Source organism: Danio rerio, chromosome 21 (assembly GCF_052040795.2).
Source record: "Danio rerio strain M-AB ecotype USA chromosome 21, GRCz13ab, whole genome shotgun sequence".
NCBI lineage: Eukaryota > Metazoa > Chordata > Actinopteri > Cypriniformes > Danionidae > Danio > Danio rerio.
In genome coordinates, this window is record NC_141041.1 from 36,211,759 (window position 1) to 36,235,022 (window position 23,264).

General features: G+C 34.8%; 1 protein-coding gene and 1 long non-coding RNA gene across 4 annotated transcripts in view; one reads left to right on the top strand and one right to left on the bottom strand.

Moving 5' to 3' along the window:
- The window catches only part of LOC141380025 (uncharacterized), a 66,603-nt gene that overhangs the window by 35,012 nt on the left and 8,327 nt on the right, over nucleotides 1-23,264 (top strand). The window contains exons 2-3 of one of the 2 annotated variants that reach the window (XR_015520487.1): nucleotides 2,816-2,934; nucleotides 16,942-17,047. This is a non-coding gene — a long non-coding RNA (uncharacterized LOC141380025). The remainder of the gene's footprint in view (nucleotides 1-2,815; nucleotides 2,935-16,941; nucleotides 17,048-23,264) is intronic. The other variant, XR_015520486.1, reaches the window with a different exon arrangement.
- The window catches only part of adamts2a (ADAM metallopeptidase with thrombospondin type 1 motif, 2a), a 172,449-nt gene continuing 161,510 nt past the window's right edge, over nucleotides 12,326-23,264 (bottom strand). Inside the window, exon 22 of one of the 2 annotated variants that reach the window (XM_087301409.1) lies at nucleotides 12,326-16,432. In XM_087301409.1, the coding sequence (XP_087157535.1) occupies nucleotides 15,651-16,432 (782 nt within the window). In that variant the 3' untranslated portion in view covers nucleotides 12,326-15,650. The remainder of the gene's footprint in view (nucleotides 16,433-23,264) is intronic. The other variant, XR_015520379.1, reaches the window with a different exon arrangement.

A 23,264-nucleotide genomic window follows, 5' to 3' on the forward strand; every position in this document is an offset into this window, starting at 1 on the left:
AGATACAGCAGTATTGGCTCAACCAATGAGATGAGTTTGAGGAATGGGCTATCTGTTAATTCAACCAAAGGTAAACATAGGGCAAGTGGGAAATCTGTTCAAAAACAGTCTGCAACTCCTATTGATGATTAGTTGGTTGCTCCAAAATGTGTTTGCTTTGGACACCAAAGTTCACAAGCTTACATTCTCAAAACAAATGGTGTAACAATTCTTTCCTTAAAAAGCTAACCTAAAACTGAATTTTTACATAGATTTAGATAAATAATGCCATATCAAATCAAATACAGTAATCAAATCATAGAACAATATCAAACACTTCATTGTGGTACTTGTACTGGTACTCTTGCACTGTTGTTTCAATTTATTAATAGCGAACTCACAAAATAAAAGTTGCAGTGATTCATGTGTGATTGCTAAACTGCATTAGTCATTATGTTTCATCAGATAACCAGTAGTGTATGAAGCTGCTTTTAAAGAGCAAGACTAAATTGTGTATATTTAACATACATCAATAAACCTTTTCATTATGACCACCCCCAGCCTAGAACAATGAGTGCACCTGGCAACCCAACAGTGTCACAGGTGCATCGCTGCAAGGATTTCAGATGCCACCCGAGGTATCAAGCTCTTTTTCAGTAGAACATTTGGTGTTAGAAAGATGTTGATTTATTGGACTTTGATGAAGTACAAATTGTGTTAACCTAATGCTGCGTTCAGACCTGATGCGGTGATTTACATGTTAAGTCAATGCAAAGACCAAATAGACATCCTGCGGTGCAATTTTCACAAATGAGGTGGCACGAATGATAAACGAATATACAATGTTTATCAGCCTTCCTAAATCACATAAAGTACAGCTATTCTCTCAATAAAATCCATATCAGCCATTTAGCAATGAAGCTAGAGTCACTGGGCAAACAGAAGCCCTGCCCATGACGCAAATCTGAGTCTATTGTGAAGTGATTTTGATGTGCGAATGAAGCAAGTAAACTCAAAAAGTTCATGTGTCTATTTACGTGCAAATATCGCATTTTATTCCTCATAATTGTTGTACACCGTCCTGGTTGCTTTATGCCCTGTTGTAGTGAGGGAGCCTTTTTCAAAAATGTTGCACAGATACCAAAGCAATGAACCATCAACCAACTGTGGGGAATGTACACTACTGCACTTTGTTCACAGCAACTGCATGGCCACAGTGCAACAAATCACCAGCTGCTACAACAGTGGTGACCAGGGCGAATATCACAGCACACAGTTTATCACAGATAGCGCCTGCGTAACTAACAACCCAGCAGGTTTAAGTCCTAGCTGGGTCAGTTAGAATTTCTCTGTGGAGTTTGCATGTTCTTGCCATAGTTGGCAATTAATTCCATTGTGGCAACGTCTGGAAATAGAGACTAGGCTAAAGGAAAATGAATGAGTGAATAAATATATAACAACTATAGATAAAATATACAAGTAAGCTATAAATAAAGTTTCTGTACCTGTGTTTACAACAGTTTGTATGTTAATTTCTTAAAATTATAATACATCTTAATATATTACAAAGCAACACTTTTTCATTTGTGTATGAACATTGTCATAAACACATTACAAATTTGTATGCATACATGCTTAGTAAATGAAACCCAAAGCAGTTTTATTCAACAGCTAGAGATTAAATAAATTGTTAAATTATATATATATATATATATATATATATATATATATATATATATATATATATATATATATATATATATATATATATATATATATATATATATATATATATATTTGGCCATTAGGGGTTTATGTAAAATGATAAACAACTTAAAACAGTTCTGTGTATAATCTAAATTATATAGAGGAATAGTAAACTACCAAGATTTCACATTTTATTGTTATTTTTTATTTTATTTTATTATTATTTTTTACTTTTTAATTTGCTGAATAGCCTCCATTCTCTGATGTCTTAATAAATCCAACAAAGCATTTCGCTGTACCCTGAACTGGAAAGTCTGGTTTATGAGTAACTGTGCACGTGTACCTGTTTATCACGTGCAGGAGGGAGAGAGAGAGAGAGAGAGAGAGACCTGCTGAGAGATACTTTGAGAAGATGACCTTTATCATTCGCCCTCCATTGATAATGCGTTTAACAAGAGCGGAGGTTTACTAAAGACTGTTTTTTGCTCTCGGGCGACACGATACATTTACAGTCCTTGTGTTCGTGACTGCTGCATCATCTCCCTGTCTCTTTAATAAATGAAGCGTGCTGCATGTGATCTGGCATCAAAGGCTTTGATGGAGCTACATATGGCAAGCCAAAAATAACTCGGCCTCCTTTGATATTTTGCTAGTTATTTAAGAAAAAACATATTTTTTTTTAACTGCTGACTGCGTGACTTCTTGCGTCAGTAGTTAGCTGACTGTTTAGAGTGCGTTTTTAGATTTGGGACAGTATTTTAGAGATTATTTTTTCATGTGTTGTTGTTACAGGTTGTCAGAAGCATGGTGAATGTTAAAATATTATACAAGATACTATTCATCAAGAAAAAAATAGGTGTTTAAGATAACAAAGATTTATAATTTATCTGATTATTATTATATTGCATTAAACAAAAGTATAATTTGTAACATGTGTAAATGTTTATATAAAAGTTAACATTTATATTTAATTTACTTAATTTTTAATTACTGTAAGTTTCCTATAATGTAATTATATAAAACTAAACTTTCAGTTTCCTTCATTTACAAATAACTCAAGAATTTGATCTGTTTTATAAGCAATGCCATTTAAATTAGGGCCGCATTTGCAATTTTCTAATCATTACAGATCTTATCTTAAGAAAGACTGAATATACTGAATTCCCAGAAGTATCCCAGATGATTAAAGGGATTTCTGTCAGCAACATTTCCATTAGAACCCAAACTACAGATATATATGCACATTAGGTAAGCAACACCTCACTTCCTTTCTTCCTGAATCATTCATTATAATTTCACAACTTTTGTATAGTAGGACTATACTGAACACAAAAATGCAATATGACACAATATAAAGTTTGTTTGAAGTATGGATGTATTAACCCTACATACTTTTTTTTGGATATGACCTTTTATGCAATTAAATATAAAACATCTGCAAAGTTTCCAAAATCAAAGTGCAATATAAATGGAGCTATTGTCTCCCAAAAGACAGAATCATTTATTTTTCTTTTGCTTTGACACTTTTCTCACTAGACAAGTGGACAAACATTTAAAAGTGTTTTGCTTTGACTAGATGATTTGGCGATTTCGACACTTGTTCAAAACTTTGAAACCTTTGCAAATAATTAATTTTGAATCAGTTGTTCTGAGAATAGATTTAATGGCTTGTGAATTCAGTAAATGAGGCTGGAGGCCCTAACTGTTAAAACTCTAAACCCCTGGCTTCAACATGGACATTTTTTGTTTCTTTCTCATAGATGAATCCGAACATAGTGTTTACATGAATGCGATTGGGAAGCATTTTTACAGTACATTTCGAGCTTCAAATCGAATATCTTGACAAGTGGATATCATGAATGTAGATATTCACACAGTTCTTTGAAATTTATACTTACCAATCTCAATACCAATTACACTGCTTTAAAAAGCAGTCTTCATATTTATCTATTTCAGGAGAAATACATTTTTTCCCATCCAGGGTTGTCTTAATTTTTGCCAATGTCTTGTAATGATGATAGGAGTTTTGGACTGCTGCACAAAGTCTTCTCAAACAGATCTCATAGAATCTCAATAGGGTTAAGGTCTGGACTATGTGGTGGCCAACCCATGTATAAAATCACATTTCATGCTCCCTGAACCACTTTTTCCACCACTCTGAAACAGGGTAAATCAAAACTCATCAGACCACATGACCGTCTTCTATTGCTCCAGAGACGAATGTGTGCCACTTTAGGCAGTTATGCGGTACTGGTGGTATTCCTTCGGCCCAGACAAAATTAATGTGAGCCTGAAGTAGCCACCTTTACAATGGCAAAGGGGGGCCAAAGATTCAAATTCATTTATGGGCCATTTAAGGCAAAGATTTGGCACTTACGGCAAAATGTAATCTGAATGTAAGCCCAATATGGCCCATGTTGAAAATGATAAATTTGGCCAAAATGACCGAGAACAAATGTGGGCCACAGGTGGCAAGATAGTGGCATAGTCATTTAAGGGTAATCTGGGTCTAAACCTAAAGTGGCCCAGCTATCTTAAGACATATGTGGGCCATTTTTGGCAAATATTTGGCACAGTAAGCTCAGGCTATTGCGGCTGTGAGCCTACTATGGCTCAGAGAAGATATGGCAAATATGGTCTATAGCCCTGAACCTCTTATTATAAAATTTATTTTAAACTGCTGTAACTTTTAAGAACTTTGCTTGAAAAGTGTGTTTATTACAGCAAACAAAATGAAGTGAGGCACAACCTGTGATGAAATAAAATAATTCACTGATGTTTACCAATGTTTAATCCATTATTAGAAGTAATAGGCCAGATCTGGGCCAGAATAAAAGCAAACTGTGGCCCAGAATAGGGCCAGTTCTAGTTTATTTGGTTGAATTCTGGATAATATGTGGTATTGCTTTGGCTTATTTGTGGCCCAGATCTGACAAACAGGATTGGACCACCCTAGAGCCATCATACCATTCAGTATGTGGTGCAGATATAAGTGTCTCGTGCGGGCCAGATCTGGACCAGAATAAAAGCAAACTGTGGCTCAGAATAGGGTCAGTTCTGGTTTATTTGGTTGAATTCTGGCTAATACATGGTATTGCTATGGCTTAATTGTGGCCCAGATCTGGCAAACAGGCGCGGACCGCCCAAGTGCCATCATTCCATGATGTAAGTGGGCCGGATGTAAGTGTCTGATGTGGGCTGAATTTAAGCCAAATGAATTTTTGCTAGCTGGGTTATATGTCCAATTAAGATTTCAATCTGTTTACTGACATATTATTTAGCTGCATATATATATATATATATATATATATATATATATATATATATATATATATATATATATATATATATATATATATATATATATATATATACACACACACACACACACACACACACACACACACACACACACACACACACACACACACACACACACACACACACACTATAGTGTTATACATAATAGTTTTAGTATTTTTATTCAATGTAAAAAGTAAGTTAAATCTTTGTATACTATAAATACATATGTTCTATATATCATTTATTTAAATATGTGGGCAACAAATTAAAGATTCATTTTATTTAACAATTATTATATTATTTTATTTTTTTAAATTCAACTATAGGGGTAGGGCCAGGTAGGGGGCCTTACAAGACAATGTGCCCAGGGGCCCCTGAGTTCTTAATCCGAGCCTGCTTTTAGTAGCCTATGTGATATTTTCACTTCAGTTTAGTAGACATTAAACATTAATAAGCACATTTTTTTTGTTCATTCTAAGTTTCAACGATTAGTATAAACACTGTAAATTGTTCACTCTTGATGATAACTATTTAGATTTAATTCAAATGTTCATTTTTCCATTGCTTGCTTCTGTGGACGCCACAAACACAATTATAAAAACTTGAAACCAATGCAAAATGTCAATTCGTAACTTTTTGATTAATTAGTATGAATTTGTACCATCGCGTTCGTACATTTCAGCATGATTTGCTCATCCCCCAATGAAAGTTGGATTTAGGGGTAGGATTTAATTTTTTTAACCTTCATACAAATGAAATCATAGGAATTACCCACTATTCAGATAACAGTATGGTTGTCTATTCTCGTGAGTTTGGGCTGATGAAGCATGCTTTTAAATGTTTGCATTTTCAAGCCCCAAAAATGCTGGGTTCCACACAATTCCTTCATGTTGTCCCAACACAAATGGGTTAAGTTACACAAATTCAATCGAAGTAAAAATAGATAAATAAATTAATAAATAAATGTATTATGCTAACAAATGGCTTAAGTAACTATTTGGAAATGGGTCAGATTACAACGAGAGAGAAATATTATGACAGTGCAAATTTAATGCATTTAAAAGGACTGTTGTTTAATTTATTTATCTTTTTTATGTTCATTTAGTTTTTTTTCCTCAAATTTTTTTGGCTTTTGTATATTAAATTTTAATCATATTCAATTATAACCAAATGACTGCAATAGTTGGGAACTAGTTTGTTTGAGTTTGTTAACAGGGTAAAAGTTTGACTCTGTACAGAGATAGTTTTCTATTTTCTATTTTGCTTAAGAATCGATAAAACTTTTCATCGCTAAAATATATATATATATATATATATATATATATATACATACATATATATACATATATATATATATATATATATATATATATATATATATATATATATATATATATATATATATATATATATATATATATATATAAAAGTAAGACGTCTTCCTAAAATACTTATTTGAAATAAGTAGTTTGAACATGCAGCAGAAATTCTTTTTTCAGTGTCTGCAAAATGTAAAAAAAAAGAAAAGAAAAAAGGTTTTAGTTGAAAATTGTGTTGTCTAAATTTCCTTCTAATAGTAAAGCACATAACCTGCACTTTTAGCAGTATTTGGCTTCCATTAAAACCATTCCTGTCAGCGAAGACAGAAAAGACTCCAGGATGTCTACGAGGCATTTGTGCCAATTCATAATGGACTCAAACCACCGCCACCTTTATGCAATAAAAGAAAACGAGACACACTTTGTTGACAATTTGTGCACTGCAGTCATTTTGTGCACATTCTGACCAAGAGACAGTTGATTTAAAACACACAGATTATCCAATAGCTAAGTATTTGTGCTGCAAACAGCTTCTAACACATCTCAAAGAAATGTAAAGTGATGCGTTTAAAGCATTTTAAAAGCGTAATGTGATAAACAATAAAATTACACAACAGCATGTTACTTCACATAACTCTCAATTTGCCCTAAAAAAAAAGAAAAAAAGAAGTTCTACTCAGGGTTCATTTTAAGTAACTCTTACACAATGTGGTTACATAAAACGCCACCATGCAGAAGTGTGCGTTGGTTGAAGGGAGAGATAACAAGGCCCCAAGGTTTCAAAGCATTTTTTTTTTTTTGTAATTCACTGCTCTGCTGAATTATTCAGGTATTTTTAAGACAAAGTCAACTTCAGCAGCGCAGGACACGCAACGGAGCGACCATTAAAGTTTCAGTGCTTCTCTCTGTGCTAAGAAATATGGACATGAAATATTGATGGGATGACACGATGGATTTGTTTGTTGTAAATGTCCTGCACATACTGTGTGAGAGTGAGAAGCAAGACAGAACATTCCTGGTGGTGTTCTCCGTGCTGATAAGAAAATTGCTAACAAAACACAATTAACACTTCTTAGTCATATTTGAAAGTTATTATGAATCATACAGTTAATAGAAAGGATTTTATCCTTAAGATTTATTTTCCTTAAATACTGAAAGACCTTTTTAGCCCCTATGTGCTGTTGGGAATGTTTTCATCCACTCTAGGGGACACTTTGTGTCTTGTTTTGGCCATAACGTTCTCTGTGTTTCAGCTAGCAGAAAGGTTTTTGGGGACAAATCTTATGTTGACACATATTTTGAGAAAATGTTTTGAAATTAAAAACAAAACTCAAGAATACACTCTGGGCAAATTTACAACCCTTTTTTATGCTGTGGATGAAAGCATCCACTAAATTAAACTGCTGTAAAAATGCATCTGATAAATATTTTTATCAATTGTTTTTTGCAGAAATCTGTTAATCAACCTCAGTCCTGATCAAAACTACTAAATTGCTTAGAAAATTGATCTCTTTAATTGCCAAATTCATAAATGATGTCACTGATTTGGTGGAAAACACACAAAAAATAATTTTCAATATAAAAAGTTATTTTGGACTGGATTTTTTTTTATTAAAGCCTTGAACATGTGAAACAACGTTGTCTTTGATGCATTGTTTTTGATTGCTTTTCATTTTTTCCCCCTAATTTACTGTTGGTGGCTGTTTTTGCCCTGTTGACATCCATTATTAGCACATTTCTTTATTACAAAACCATGACATCATATAATCATGCATTTTTAATTGTTGGTGGTTTTCCTTGTTGATTAAAATTTCGAGGTAATATTGGTAATTTTAACTGTTGATCGTCAGTTAGCACCATTAAACCTTGAGTCCTGTGCAAAAAAAAAAAAAAGCTTAGTTTTTGGATTTTATATGGAGTACAAGAGCAAATTAAATTGTGTGTATGCGTGTCTGTGAGTGTGTGAGAGTGACATTTATACACTTATCTCGATGTGTCTAAGAAAATTTAAATATGCATCTTAGCTCTCAAAACTACATGGAGTAAACAAAAACAAAGACTGTGTGTTTATGCACCATCAAATGTGGTCATAATGAAAGTTAATGGGGCAAAAACAGTCACCAACAGTAAATTAGGGAGAAAAAAATTTAATCTAACAATACATCAAAGCCAATGTTGTTACTAATCGTTCACATGTCTAAGACTGTTATAAAGGTATAAAAAAAAACATCAGATGTCACTGATTTTTCACCAAATCAGTGACATCTTTAGCGAACTTGGCAATTAAAGAGTCAAAATCCTGTTCATTTTCTAAACAATGTAGTAGTTTTGATCAGGACTGAGGTTAATTAACAGATTTATTATTATTATTTATTATTTCTGATGCATTTTTACAGCAGTTTATTTCAGTAGATGTTTTTATCCCGAACATAAAAAGGTAGTCCATTTGAACAGTGCACCAGGGGTCATATCCTGTATGATATTTTTACTTTACTTTTGGTCACTCAATATTTTTTTTTATATGTCGTGAAACATTTTTTTCATACTTACAAATCATTATGAAACATACAGTTTAAAAGAAACAAAGCTGCATGTATATATTATCATTTAAATTAATTTTATAGGTACCAAAAAAAACTATTAGTAGTCTGTCTGATATTTTTACTATAGGCGACACTAAATATTTATAAGCACATTTTTTTGTTCATACTATGTTTCACTGATCACTAAACACCAAATCCTTCACTCGTGATGATAATTATTTAGATTTGCTTCAAATGTTCATATTTTTTCAATGCTTGCTTCAATAGACGTTACAGTATAAACACAAGCACAGTCACTAGAATATACACATTTCTTAAGAGTATGTGTGTTTTTTTTGTGATAAAACAACTTCTAAGTTTCAGTAATATATACAAAATGGGAACTAAAATATGAAACATTGAAATAAATTGAATTGTAAATGGCATTGCTATTTTTAAATGTAATTAAAATGGATTTAAAATGAAATAGTCAAAAGTCAACACATTTTTTAAAGATAAAAATATAAAAATACAGATTTTATAGTAAGCATAAATCATCATTTATATTTTTGATATTTTAATTTTCATTTGACTGTTTGCTTTGAGACCATAATTATCTAGATGCAGATAAGGTATACAGTATATTTTGTCATGTTTGTGTATTCCACATAGATATTCATCTGATGCAAAGGCTATAAGGAAACTGATTTATAAACATTTGACACGTGACAGCTTTGGTAAAGGACATTTTTTAAAGATGCCCTTCATGTTGTTATGCACAATTACAAGGACGCTTTATTGGTAATCTAAAATTTTGTTTAACAAAAAAAAAAAGGAAGTTCACTCCCTATTTACACAGACTCATATGGTTCTTTCTTCAGAAAAAATACTAATATTTTAAAGAATGTTGGAATCATTAGCTAATTTGCCATTCAAAGATGCTAGTTAGATTTATGTGCAAATCAGGAAAATCACATACAACATTTGCAAATAAAACAGTGTTTCCATCCAAAACAAAACCATCACTTCTTATAAAGCTGGTGACAAATATCAAAAAGAAAATTGTAATTTGGTGTGATATATAAGAGAAGTTACTGTGGGCCTTTTTTCACATGATAAATTACTTGCACCTCAGAAGACGAAACACAATAAACGCGCTGTGGCTTTTGGAGGAGATTGCTTTTTAGGAACGCAGATGCTCAAGACAGCAGCTTCACATAGAAGATCGTAAATTAAAACAGTGTCAGTTAAGCTTTTAGAGTTTAAGTTCAGTTCAGTTTAGCTCAGTTCAGTGTGGTGAATTCTGAGAGGTAATGATACCAAACCACACTGATGATGAAGTTTGGCTGAAAATTTTAGAATGACCATAATAACATTACAAATGTTTTACAAGGTGGTCGGTCTGCTAACTTGTCTATTAATGGTGTCTCATGGCACCCATTTTTGTTATCACATAATCTTTTTGTAACAAAAATACTTTTTTTTCTCTCTGATACTCATGCTGGAATTTGTTCAATAAAGTATAGTTTATGCATCATTTTACTTGGATAAAAACTATATGTTTATTATGCATGTTTTCAAAATGTATGTTCATTTTGTAATTTCCGTTGAGCATTGTATTGTGCGATATTCCAAAATGTTCATTCAAATAGGTGGACGGAAATATGCTGTAGCTATTGACAGCCATAGTGTGAAATAAAACCTATTGACAACCAATTTCCAACATTTTTCTAAATATCTACCTTTGTAATTAACACAAAAATAGAAAAACAGGCTTTGGTAAATAAATGATGACAGAACTTTGTATATTTGGTAAACTCTCTTAATGCCTATGTTAAATAAAACTTTTATTATGATATTTATAGTAATTTCAGAAAATTAATGAATTCTAATAAACCTAAGGTACATATACAGCAGCAATTAAACCTTTATAGTCACGTTGACATTGCAGCAATAATAAGACAAGCTATTTAGGTCAGGCCTTCATTTCATTTGTCTAATGACACAAGGTTGCTTTAATGTGAAAACAGCAACTTTGAGACCTTGACCACGAGCAGTATGCAAAACAAACCATAAAATCATGAAGCACAATTTCACTAAACTGCCATCTGCTGTCTGTAAATGTAACACACACAGAACCTAAAATAAAAGCTTTTTTTTCATCTCTAAATAAAGCAAAACAAACTAATCTGTATGAGATTAACCCTTGCATACAGTTTTATGAACTATCATCCTAATTTCATTTCAGAAATCTATTTACAAACATACTAATTTTAAAAACTAGGCTACTCCAAGGGGCGTAAGGACAAATATTTAAGTTAAAAAAAAAAAATTTCACAGTGTAATGAACCACTAACCTATCCACCATATGTTTAATGCAGCGGATGCCCTTCTAGCTACAACCCATCACTGGGAAACACCCATACACTCTCATTCCACACATACACTACAGCCAATTTAGCATACACAATTGACCTATAGCGCATACCTTTGAGGAAAACGGAGCATGGAAACCCACGCAAACATGGGGAAAACATGCTAATTGACCCAAGGCTCAAACCAGCGACCTTTTTGGTGAGGCAACAGCGCTACCCACTGTGCCACCACACCACCCCATCAAACAAACGACTAAAAATTTATATATATATATATATATATATATATATATATATATATATATATATATATATATATATATATATATATGTATTTTTTTTAAAGTAATTAGGTATACACAATGTAATTTAAAGGGTTTAAATCCATTAAATCAATGAATGTTTGTAGTCGTCATTAAAGCCTTTTTTCCTATGTGTTTTAAAATGGAAGCTCAACGGCGAAGTAGCCTATGTCCTGTGGACCAAAATAAATCCTTCCAGGAATGAGAAATTGAGAGAGATTAAGATGAAAACAACTCACGTCACACCAGGAAAAAGTGATGAAGAGAAACATCGCCATCTTGTGGAAATCGGTTGGTTCCTCCCTGGCGGCAAATTATTTGACAGACTTTCTTTTCAAACGTTGAATGAAACGTATAGACCGACCAACGCCATTAGCTCTGCAACTTTATTAAATCAAGTATGTGCTGAGTCAAAAATGTTGACGTCGTCCACAGTCGTATCGATTGAATCAAGTATGTTGATATTTCATTTTTGTTTTACCTTATAATACTCACACTGGTTTCTAAGACAATGAGGAAGAGATTTCTTGCCTCTTGCATAAGTGTAGGATTGTCAATCATGCCGCATGCACAAAAAGTGGTCTGATAAACACAAAAGTGCACAGGTGCTTCAATAAATAGAAAATTACAGTTTATATTTACAACATTTACGAAGGGATACGAGATCTGTGCATTTATTAAGAAGGAAACTAGATGATGTTTTGCTAAGGAATCGACAATAGGGTAAAACAAAAATAAAAAATCCAAGCAATCATAAGTGGCTGTTCACACTCGTGTCCATCTGTGTTGTTCTTCTCTCATGTAAACACTGCGGCATATTTGACTGCTGCAATTCATCTCGCTGTTTATTCAACATCTTGCTCATATAGTTTACATTCCATTATGCTGCATCTGGCTCTTTTACATTTATTGATTTAGCAGAATATAAATGTTTTCTTAACACATGAACAGAAACCTAAGGGTTATAATTTTTCAACATATGGTTCATGGTGTCCAAACTTGAGGTGGTTCGTATGAACAATAACTGTAGTTTCGTTATAAAAGATTTGCCCTCAGAGATTTTGTTATATGTTCAAGCTGCTCATGCAGATCCATAAAATAAAAAAAGAGTTTGTGACTTGAGTTGAACTTCATATGTAGCACCGTTATTGACAATAAAGTGGATATTTTATGCCTGAAAAAATTTAAAAAATCTTGCTTATAATAATTACCACTGGTCAGAATTTAGCAAATGTGAGTGCACCATTACAGTTTTTCAGGTGGACCCTTGTGATATCTTTGGGAACCATGAAATCTGGATTCTTATGAGGGCAAAATATTTCCACACACAGGTACAGGTTGGTCTGAAAAACTGACAAAAGACAACCTAGCAGATAAACTGAAAAAAATCAATGTACATTTTAAACAAGCACTCTTGATGTGTTTGGACAAGGTGAACAAGATGGTGAAAAATCACTCCCCTGATGACAATGAAAATTAAACAGGTTTGGTTTTGGAGAAATAAACAAGACGGTGGCTTCACCAGCTAACCAAAACTTATGTAAAAGCAACAAACCAGTTACAACAGACAAACTAACAGCTGATTTGATTCTGCTTTCTGTAGTTTCAGTAAACCTTTAATGGAGAGGCAATGATAACAACATGATGTTTCCCTTATAAAGTATTTCTAACATTTATATGTTAGAAAAAAATGACAAATTTTGTGACTTATGATTTATGGATTTCTTCATTCCGCAATAGTGTCATGTGCAACATCTTTCATTTAAGTGCATTTAAACAGCAAAACATTTAAAAACTCTCCTATAAGTCGGTCCAAACTGTTTGATTTTGCTGGCTAAGACAAATTTTAGCAAAATCTGAGGTCTTTCATGTGACATGCATGATTCACAATGATTTTCAGCTCATAATTAAGTTCTAGCAGGGAAATTGTGTGACTCAAACGCGCTGTCAACAGCACCATTTAGACCTTGACTCTGCAAGTTTACTCCTGGTATTCAGACGTGTTTACATCAGTCCAATCACAAGTGAACAGCACTAAATAAAGGTGTCATAGAATCTGAACATTCTGGGCATCGTTTGAAGCATGCAGTGCAGGTGAATTCTTCTAAACACATGGTCAGTTCTCTGTCTAAAGCAGGGACACATAAATAGCTGTAATTAAAACCGACTGTGTTGTGCTGTATCTGGTCTTGTTTAGACAAAACAGATGCATGTGAACACACCAAACGAATGACATCTAACTGAAATAGGAAGATATGTTCTGCACCTGTGTCAGAGGATGTAGCTTTACAAACCCACTACCTGTGGGTCTGTCACATGCATCTGCAGTAGTCTGTATTTTCCTTTCACAAAGGGAAACTCCTACACATACAAACTGTAAACAAAGCACTTGCGTACCATTTTCAGTTTGCAAATATTTAAGAAATGTAACAAAATTACAGCTGGCTTCTTGGTATATACTTTAAACGTGTCATTTGCTTATTCACTTATGTTTTCACGCTCAGATTTGTAGCTGAACAGCCAATCAAAGCGCACTCTTTCAATGGCAGCAGACACCAATTCTGTATGCTGAATCTGTCAACCTCCCTTAAACATGAGCCAAAAAAGAGGTGATGCTCACTGATGGCCTGCAGCTGCCTAACAGGCAGCCATCTTTAAGAGTTGTACTGTACCTATATGAGTTATTTGGCATTTCTTTGTGTTCGTGTGCTGCTGCGCATCCTTGTAATAAACATAGTTTACATGTGTTGCATATTAACGTATAGGCGAATAAAAGCCATTCAACGGACTGTAGTCCAAGTTTTAGTTGGTCAATGGCACAGCTGTTAACAAATGTTGCATCAAAATAGCAACAATTATGCAAAGTGGACCAACATAAATGAGAAAGTACAAGGTATTTATACTTTGTTGCATTGTAACGAAACACACAAAACAGTTCTAGTTGACTTGCATGCTTTCCCACTCACATGTGAAAGTATTGAGTACTTATGAACACTAAATGTTCTTGCAATTGTGTTCAGTGTTCATCATGGAACAATGATCCAATTAGATTCAAGGGATACATTTACAGCTCATGTTTAGGCTTATAGTTAGGGTTTTGTGTAGGGATGTCCAGATCTGATCACGTGATTGGAAATTGGGCCCTATCACATGGTTTCATACTCGGATCAGAATTGAAGGTTACTTCCAAATCAGGACTTAATTTTTTAAAAATATTATTTTACATTTTATTTTTATATTTTATATACTAGATTTTTTTGTATACTTACTGTTGCACAGAAGTCAAAAAGTGAAGAATTGATGTCATTTTTATCACTTGAATGTTCAAGCTACCTAACAAAAATTCTCTGTTACAATAGAGTTGTTAAAATAAGGTGAATTAAATAAAAAAATAAGGAACATCTTGTATCTGTTTCTTCGCTTTTCTTTATTATTTTTGTTATGTATTATTGAAGTAACGGATCAAGTTTTGGTATAGGTAGATACTTCAAATCAAATGACTCTGACTCGAGGGCAAAAAAACCTGATTGGGACATCCATAGTTTTGTGCTTTCATGTCATTGGTGTCCAGCTATAAATCCTCAATGATTTTGGGAATAATTTACTGTAAGAGTTGGGGATTTAGTATGGATTACATTTTCAAACAGGAAAGATGTTCCAGCATCAACATAATAGATGTAAATCTAGGACTGCATCATACTTTGCAAAATCAGACCCAGCCATGTTAATACCAGAAAGAAATGGTAATACAACTCAGCTGATCACTTGAGATTGGATCACTAAAAACATGTTAATACCAGCTGCAAACAAGATCAACAATGTGCATCCTACAGTCTGACTGTTGATGTTTACGTTTACCCAAGATCTCACAGGGATCGACTGTAAAGGACTGCAAAACATCGCATAGCCAGTAGGTAGCTTAAACTGCTGAATCTCCACATTGGTATTTATCAATCTTGTACATTTTAAAGGCAAAATGTGGTAAACCCCTGCGAAAATGTCTTCAAAACTTTTTTTAAGACTGAGATTTGGGCTTATTTCCTTTTTTAAAAATTGTAAATGCAAAGAGAGTGTGTAGAGGCCATGAAACCACTTCAAAAATATACTCACAAAATACCACAGGGATAGAGGGAAGCAAATCTATCAGTCTCCGGGTTTTCGTTTCAGTCTTTGAAGCAGGAAGTCCTGTCGTCTTTTTTCTGCAAGGAGCTCCTGAATTCTTTTATTTTGTGTTTTCTCACGAAACGACACTCGCTTTCTAGGGACAAAGTGGTTGAGTGCCACCTCATTGGGACTGACAATCCTGTAGGACACATCAATGGAGTTGTTCTCCTTCTTGTCCTCTGAGAGATGCAGACTGACTATGGCAGGAGGGCTCGTTGTGGCAGTAACATTCGGCTGTGGCGTTGTCAAAAGCGTCATTTCAATGTTTTCATTTTCAGGTGTAGTTGTATATTGTGGAGTTGTTGACCAAGGCTTGGAGGACGATGAGATGAACTCTGATGATTCAGACTCTGAGACTGAGCTCCATGTTTCGTCTTCATAGAAGGACCCACTGCTTTCCTCTTCATAGTCAAATGAATCGGGATGTTTTGTGAAAGCTCCAGTTGTAAAAGTGATTGTTGTCGTTTGCTTTAGAGTTTTGGTGGTTGCTGATGTGGGACTGATGTCTGTCCATCTGCTGATTGATGGAGTGGTTGTTGTGCTGGGTTTCTGTGAGGTCTTGAAAAACAGTGTGGTGCGAATGGGAGTTTTGGGTGGGGTAGCAGTGGTGTAGGTCCAGGGTCGAGTCAGGTTGAATTGAGAGGTGTAGTTGGTCTCGCTGCAGGACTTGCAGCACATCTGTCTGTAGCCGGGGTTGGAGCAGTACATACTGAGCACCTCCATTCGGCAGAACACAGATTTGTCTCCTTTACAGCGGGACCCTGAGAGAAAATCCAACAGGAAAAGCAGTGTGAAGTTACTCACGTCATGTAATACATATAACTATGAAGAAAAATGGAGTAAGAAGATTGAAAACGGAATAAGAAAATGTAATAAAAGAGTGTGCAGTAAGCATGCAGCATTGACAGATAGTTAGTGATGTAAATACAAAAATAAAAATAATGAAATTAATAAATATTTTAAAAGGCTTAGCCAAGATTTAGGCCGACACAGTAATGATAATTGAAAAAAGTAAATATGTCCAATTTTATTTTTAAAATAGAAATTTAGGCCAACACAGTAATGATAATCGAAAAAAGTAAATATGTCCAATTTTATTTTTAACATAGAAATACCACTGTACAAAGAACAGTATTAAAATAATAATATAATAATACCTTGGTGGGGAAGGTGTGGTGGAAAGCCCCCCAACAGTTGATAGCGGGTTAGGAGACTGGCGGGTGGTAAGTGGGTCAATCAGAAGTCATGATTAACACCTGTTTCTTTTCAGTGATTGAGTCGGAGAGATGCTTTTTCTTCTTCTTCCTTCATATTAGAAGAACTTTATTACACTGGTGCCAAAACCCGTGTAGAAGAAGACAGGATCGGCGATTCAGGTAAGCAAAATGTTGTAGGCCTAATCCCAATTCTACCCCTTAGCCCTTTTCCTCGTTTTGCACGCTCATGTGAAAAAATGGGTGTGTCCCAATTCTCTTTAGCTTGAAGGCGTAGGGCTAAGGGGAAAAACTAGATAGCCCTTAAAACTGAGATTTTTCAGAACCACACTTGAAACAAAGGGGTACGAAAGTTTCCCAGAATACACCATCTACAACGGCAGCATGGCTGCACACAGAAGTCAGATGCACAAATTAGTATTTTTGTCATTATTACAAATTATTACAACAAACAAGCACGTTTTAATACATTCATAACTGTGCTCATGTTTTACCATCATCCTTAATAAAAAAAAACGGTAAAATAAAAAACGCTAATTTTCGCTATCTATAATCCCTAATAACTCCTGTATAGCAGTTCCACAATATTCTGTCACTCGATGGGACTCGAATGCCCTGTTAGAAAAGTCTAGTGGCTGCGAATTACCTTTTTACAGTGTCTGATATAATGTTAATGTTGTTTTCTTGAGTTTATACAAGCCACGGTGTAAATGCAGTCACGATCCTATTGCCACATTGTATCGTTATGATAACATGAAATCATTGCCTTCAGTGATTTCCTGAAGATAAATACCAAAAAATAATGCAACTGGAATGACTACAGCAGTCATGACATATGCAATGACATATGATGACGTGTGCAGGTGTTGCAGTGCTGTTACATTTCTAAGGGGTAAAATTTGAAGGGGAAGGAAAAGGGATAGGGGTACAAAAATAGCCCCTCTTCTCACTTAAAAAGCATCTTTCCGACCCAATCACTAAGAAGAAACAGGACTTAATCATGATTTCTAAATGACACTTACCAGTCACCAGTTTCCTAACCCACTCTCCACTGTTCCAGGGCCTTCGACCACGCCTTCCCCGCCACAAATACATAAAAGGAAAAATCTAAAATTATACAAAATGCAGTTATTTAAATCAATGAAAATTTAAAAACAAATACAAGTTATACAAAATGTGTCAAGTTAAGAAACAAATACGTATTAATAAGTATTAAAGGGGACCTATTCTGCCTTTTTTTACAAGATGTATAATAAGTCTCTGATGTCCATAGAGTGTGTATGTGAAGTTTCAGCTCAAAAAAAAACACACAAATAATGTTTTATAACTCTTTAAACTCCCTCTTTTGGACTTTGACCAAAATTATGCAGTTTTGGGGATTGTCGCTTTAAATTCAAATGAGATAGTGCTCATTTTGAAGGAGGGTGAGGCTACAAATGCCTATGCATCATCATAACACTTCCTGGCAGTAGGCTTTTATGGTCCTTTGTGTTGAGTTTCTTTGCGGGTGTTTTGTTTTTTCTGCCTTAAAGGGCACATAGTTTACCCCTTTTTTATGATTTAATATTAATATTATGGTTCTTCTGAGTGTGCCAGTTTAAGTTCAGTTCAACACAAAGTTAAGATGTTTTTATTATAATTTGTTAAAAAGTGTCATGTTGGGGGTATGTACACAGCTCGCTGTTTAGGGGCATGTTGCTTTACATGAAACGCAGCAGAAACATGAAGTGTCCCGAATCGTCGCTCCACACAGTGCATGCATTCTAGAACTCCAAACACAGGCCTCCAGCAGGGAAAACACAACAGCGCCCCAAGTCGGCGTCCGCCCGCGGCGCATCTACTTCTTCCAACTGCATCTAGTTAGGATCACAGGGAGCTTCTGTGATGCGACCGGCTGAAGTTTAAGGTAGACGCAATGAAAAGTACACGTTTGCAAACCTACCAAAAGGTGCAAACAATAATTCCGATTAAAGCGATAATGTAGAGAAAATAGATTTTTTTGTTGAGCCCGATGAGCCTTACATCTAAAAATAGAGCAAGGGTGTTCCTTTAGTGATATCGCTTTGACTCACACGCTCAAAATGGTGGACGTGGAACAACAAACTAAGGATATGGTGACGCACCTGTCAATCAGTATTGGTGGGAAAAAAGACTGTGTGTGTGTGTGCGCATCACCCCAATATGACAGTCTATACACTATACTTACACAAATGTCTGTCCAAACAGCTTGCAAAGTAGATTTTTCACCATAGGTGCCCTTTAAAGTAGCAGGGTTCAGCGGACGTGCAACATCTTTTAATCATAAGGTAAACTCAGGATTTAACACTCGATCCAATAGGCTCGCTGCTCTCAGCACCACCCACACTTGGCACAGCTACCAAGCCGACTAATCACAAAGCTTGCGCTAGGTGTCGTTGCGATGTGTAGTTACATTTTTTGAGAGGTGCGTGTCAGCATTGCGGTCAGCTTCAGCAAGGGATAGGCGGCCATTCAAAGGCTGCGCAAGACCATCCGCGTGTGCTTGACACAGAATAAATCAGCCTTTAATCGCTTACATTATTTTCAGCACGTAAAAACTCTAATGGCAGACACCTGCCTCTCATTTAGGGCTATTGATGCTAATGATAAAGGAAGAGATCTTCACTAATGTGCAGGACTTTCTCCCTCTGATGACATGTACAAAATAAAAATGTCAATAAAAGTGTTTCTGCAGACTGTTTTTTTTTTAAAGTGTGATTATATATAAAAAATAGTTAATTACTTTTATTATTTAACATTAGAAGCTGGCTATATTCACATTCTGTTGCCACACAACTGTGTATAAAGCCCTCATATAAGTGATTTTTGGATAACAGGTCTCCTTTAATGTAATAAAACACAATGAAAATATTATTAAAAAAAATCAGGAGGTGATAAGGTGGCGCAGTGGGTAACATGGTTGCCTCACAGCATGACGGTCACTGGTTCCAGCTTCAGATTGGTCAATTGGCATTTCTGTGTGGAGTTTGCATGTTTTCCCACTGTTCGCGTGGGTTTCCTCCATGTGCTCCGGTTTCCCCCACAGTCCAAAGACATGCGCCAAAGGTGAATTAAATAAGCAAAATTGGCGTAGTGTTTGTGTGTAAATGCAAGAGGGTATGGGTATTTCCCAGTGTTGGGTTGCGGCTGGATTGGCATCCGCTGTGTAAAACATATGCCGGACAAGTTAGTGGTTCATTTCGCTGTGGCGACCCCTGATTAATAAAGGGACTAAGCTTAAAGGAAATTAATGAATGAATAAATTAAAACTAAGGAACTAACTGTAGGATAATATAATGTAACGTAACGTAACAATATAATATATAAATGTGGAAAAAAGCAGAAAGCAAGAAATCAGAAAGAAAGGTGACATACAAGACAGTTAGCCAGCCTGAGCAATACCAGCCTGATCTCATGAGAAAACGCAAGTATGTTACGTTTTGCCAGTTTAGTGGCTGATTCGTACGAATTCGTACGGGTTCAGTCGTACGAAATGGTACGATTTTAAAAAGAAGGTGTGGCACCTGACCCCACCCCTAACCCCAACCGTCATTGGGGGATAAGCAAATCGTACTAAATTGTACGAATTAGATTGTACGAATTCATACGAATTAGCCACTAAATGAAAAAGTTACGAATTGCCGTGAGATTGTGTTGGCAATACAGTAACCTAAAATGACAGAGCACAAAGTCAGAGGTTTTAAGCATTGAGTATATTACTTGACCCTTTATTCCCATTAACACTGCCGACAAGGAACCACATTAGTTACACAGAGACTTCCTGTCAAATATAGAGCGTGTACAAGACAACACATACAACTTTTCATAGTACAATGTAAACTGCTTCGAAGTGTCACACTATTCACAGTTTAGTAAACATCTCAACACCATCAAATCCACTGAAAAAAAATAGAATATATTTATAACAAAACTGAAATGCCTGAAATACATTTAAAAACATGATTTAACCTCACAGAAAGACCAACAAGAACAGCATTCAGTAGAAACAAGGCTATTAAATGCTTCCTTTACCAAACGAATAATTATGTTTTTAATTACTGAAGTGTCCAGATGCGGGATGTTTTGAATATGTAATTCCAGAAACATGCTGGAACGAAATGAAAATGCTACCATTAGTGCTTTTCAATTTAAAGCTTTTGAAATAAAGGATTTTTAACCTGGACCCTGTTATACTGTATATATATATTTCAGTTACTTAGAAGAACAGCCATACCCTATTAAAAAATTACATAACCTTTCTTTCACACACACTCACCTTTATAATACACACAAGCACACACAAAGACACGCAAACATTTGTTTTTAGCAGTTTATGAGGACTCTTCATAGCTGTAAATGTAATTTAATACTTTAAAAACTGCTTATTTTATAGACCTACCCTATCCTCACCCCTAACCCAATCTTTACAGGAAATGTGGCAAATTTTAAAGTCAAAAAACCCTGTTAAATATAATTTTTAAACATTTTCAATTACAAGGACACCAGACAGTGCTTATAAACCACCTCAACACTGTAATACCTATAGGTCATACCTATGTATTTATGTAAATGTGTGTCCTCATAAACCACCGAAACCAGTGCACACACACACATTATAATACTCTTGTTCATCATGATACTATTTACTTATCATTACCTTTTGGGCAAGGAATCAGGGCCTCTTTCACACACACTCACCGTTATATTATATACACGCACACACACCCTTATTTTAGCGGTTTATGAGGACTCTCCATAGTTGTAAATGTATTTTATACTTTAAAAACTGCTTATTATATAGCCCTACCCTATCCTTACCCCTACACTCTTTACAACCTTTACAGGATAAATGGCAAATTTTAAATGTCAAACAACCCTGTTAAATAGGATTTTTAAGCATTGAAAATTACAAAGACACCAGACAGTCTTTATAAATCACCTCAACACTGTAATACAAAGGTCATATCTATGTAATTATGTAAATGTGTGTCCTCATAAACCAATCATGGTACTGTTTACATGTCTCCAATCATTACTCTTAGGCAAGGAATCAGGGCCTATCTCACACACACTCCCCTTTATAATACACCCACACACAAAGACACACACACACACACACACATTGGTTGAGGACTCTCCATAGCTGTAAATTTATTTTTTACATAAAAACTGCTTATTATATAGCCTTACCCTACCCTTACCCCTAAACCCAACCTTTACATGAAACATGACAAATTTTAAATGTCAAAAGAGCCAGTTAAATATGATTTTTAAGCATTTTGAATTACAAGAACACCAGGCAGTCCTTATAAACCACTTCAACACTGTAATACAAAGGTCATACCTATGTATTTATGTAAATGTGTGTCCTCATAAACCACCAAAGCCAGTACACACACACACACACCCACACACATTATAATACTCTGTTCATCATGATATACACTGTTTACATATCTTAATTCATTACCTTCCAGGCAAGGAATCATGGCCAGTAAGGTCAAAATACATAGATAAATATAGTATATTACTTTCGTTACTGGTGTAAGAGATAACAGTCATTAAATATGTCGTTAAGTTTACTAAGTATATTCAACATCATGTAATATGTACACATACTTGCTGTATAGTTTAAAAAAAGGCCCTTAGACTGAATCTGCATCGCTAAAGCTTCATCCTTCCACAGACTTACAATCGTGATATAACCGTAATAAGATTACACTCGCTAGGCTGTAAACATCCATATTCACTGTGGTTCTTTACCTTAGCTGCCTCTTTTGAAAACTTGGTGGCCATGCAACGTAAACTTACGTTCCTTCAACCTAAAATAAGGCAAAAATATCTGACGTGAGTTTTAAATCAATAAAGCAGGAGCATGAGGTATTTTTATCCTTCGATAATACATCAACCACTGACACACAATAGATCTATACAGTGAAATGTGTTGAAACGTGCACCATCTGATCGTTTCAAATCAACAAGTACAAAAAAAAGAGGGTAAGATAAATAAAACATCTCTGTAAAAGTCGCTTTTCATAATTCCTTCTATATATATATAGCATTTTTGACGAAAATACATACAAAAATACATGACATTTGACAGGGAAAATAAATAAGGGTTATGGCTCACATTGTTATTTTAGTGATATATTATTTTATATTGTATAATTATTTGGGGAACAAACTCACTAAATGCTCCAATGGTACCACAATGGTACCTTCCCAGAGGAGTTTGTGTCACTGAGTGATTTTCACCCTGGAAATCGTCACAACAGTCATATCCATATTACCTGACGTAGCACAACCGTCACAGCTTCTCAAAACAAGGCCTCTTCTTCACAGGCACCTATACTGCCCCCTT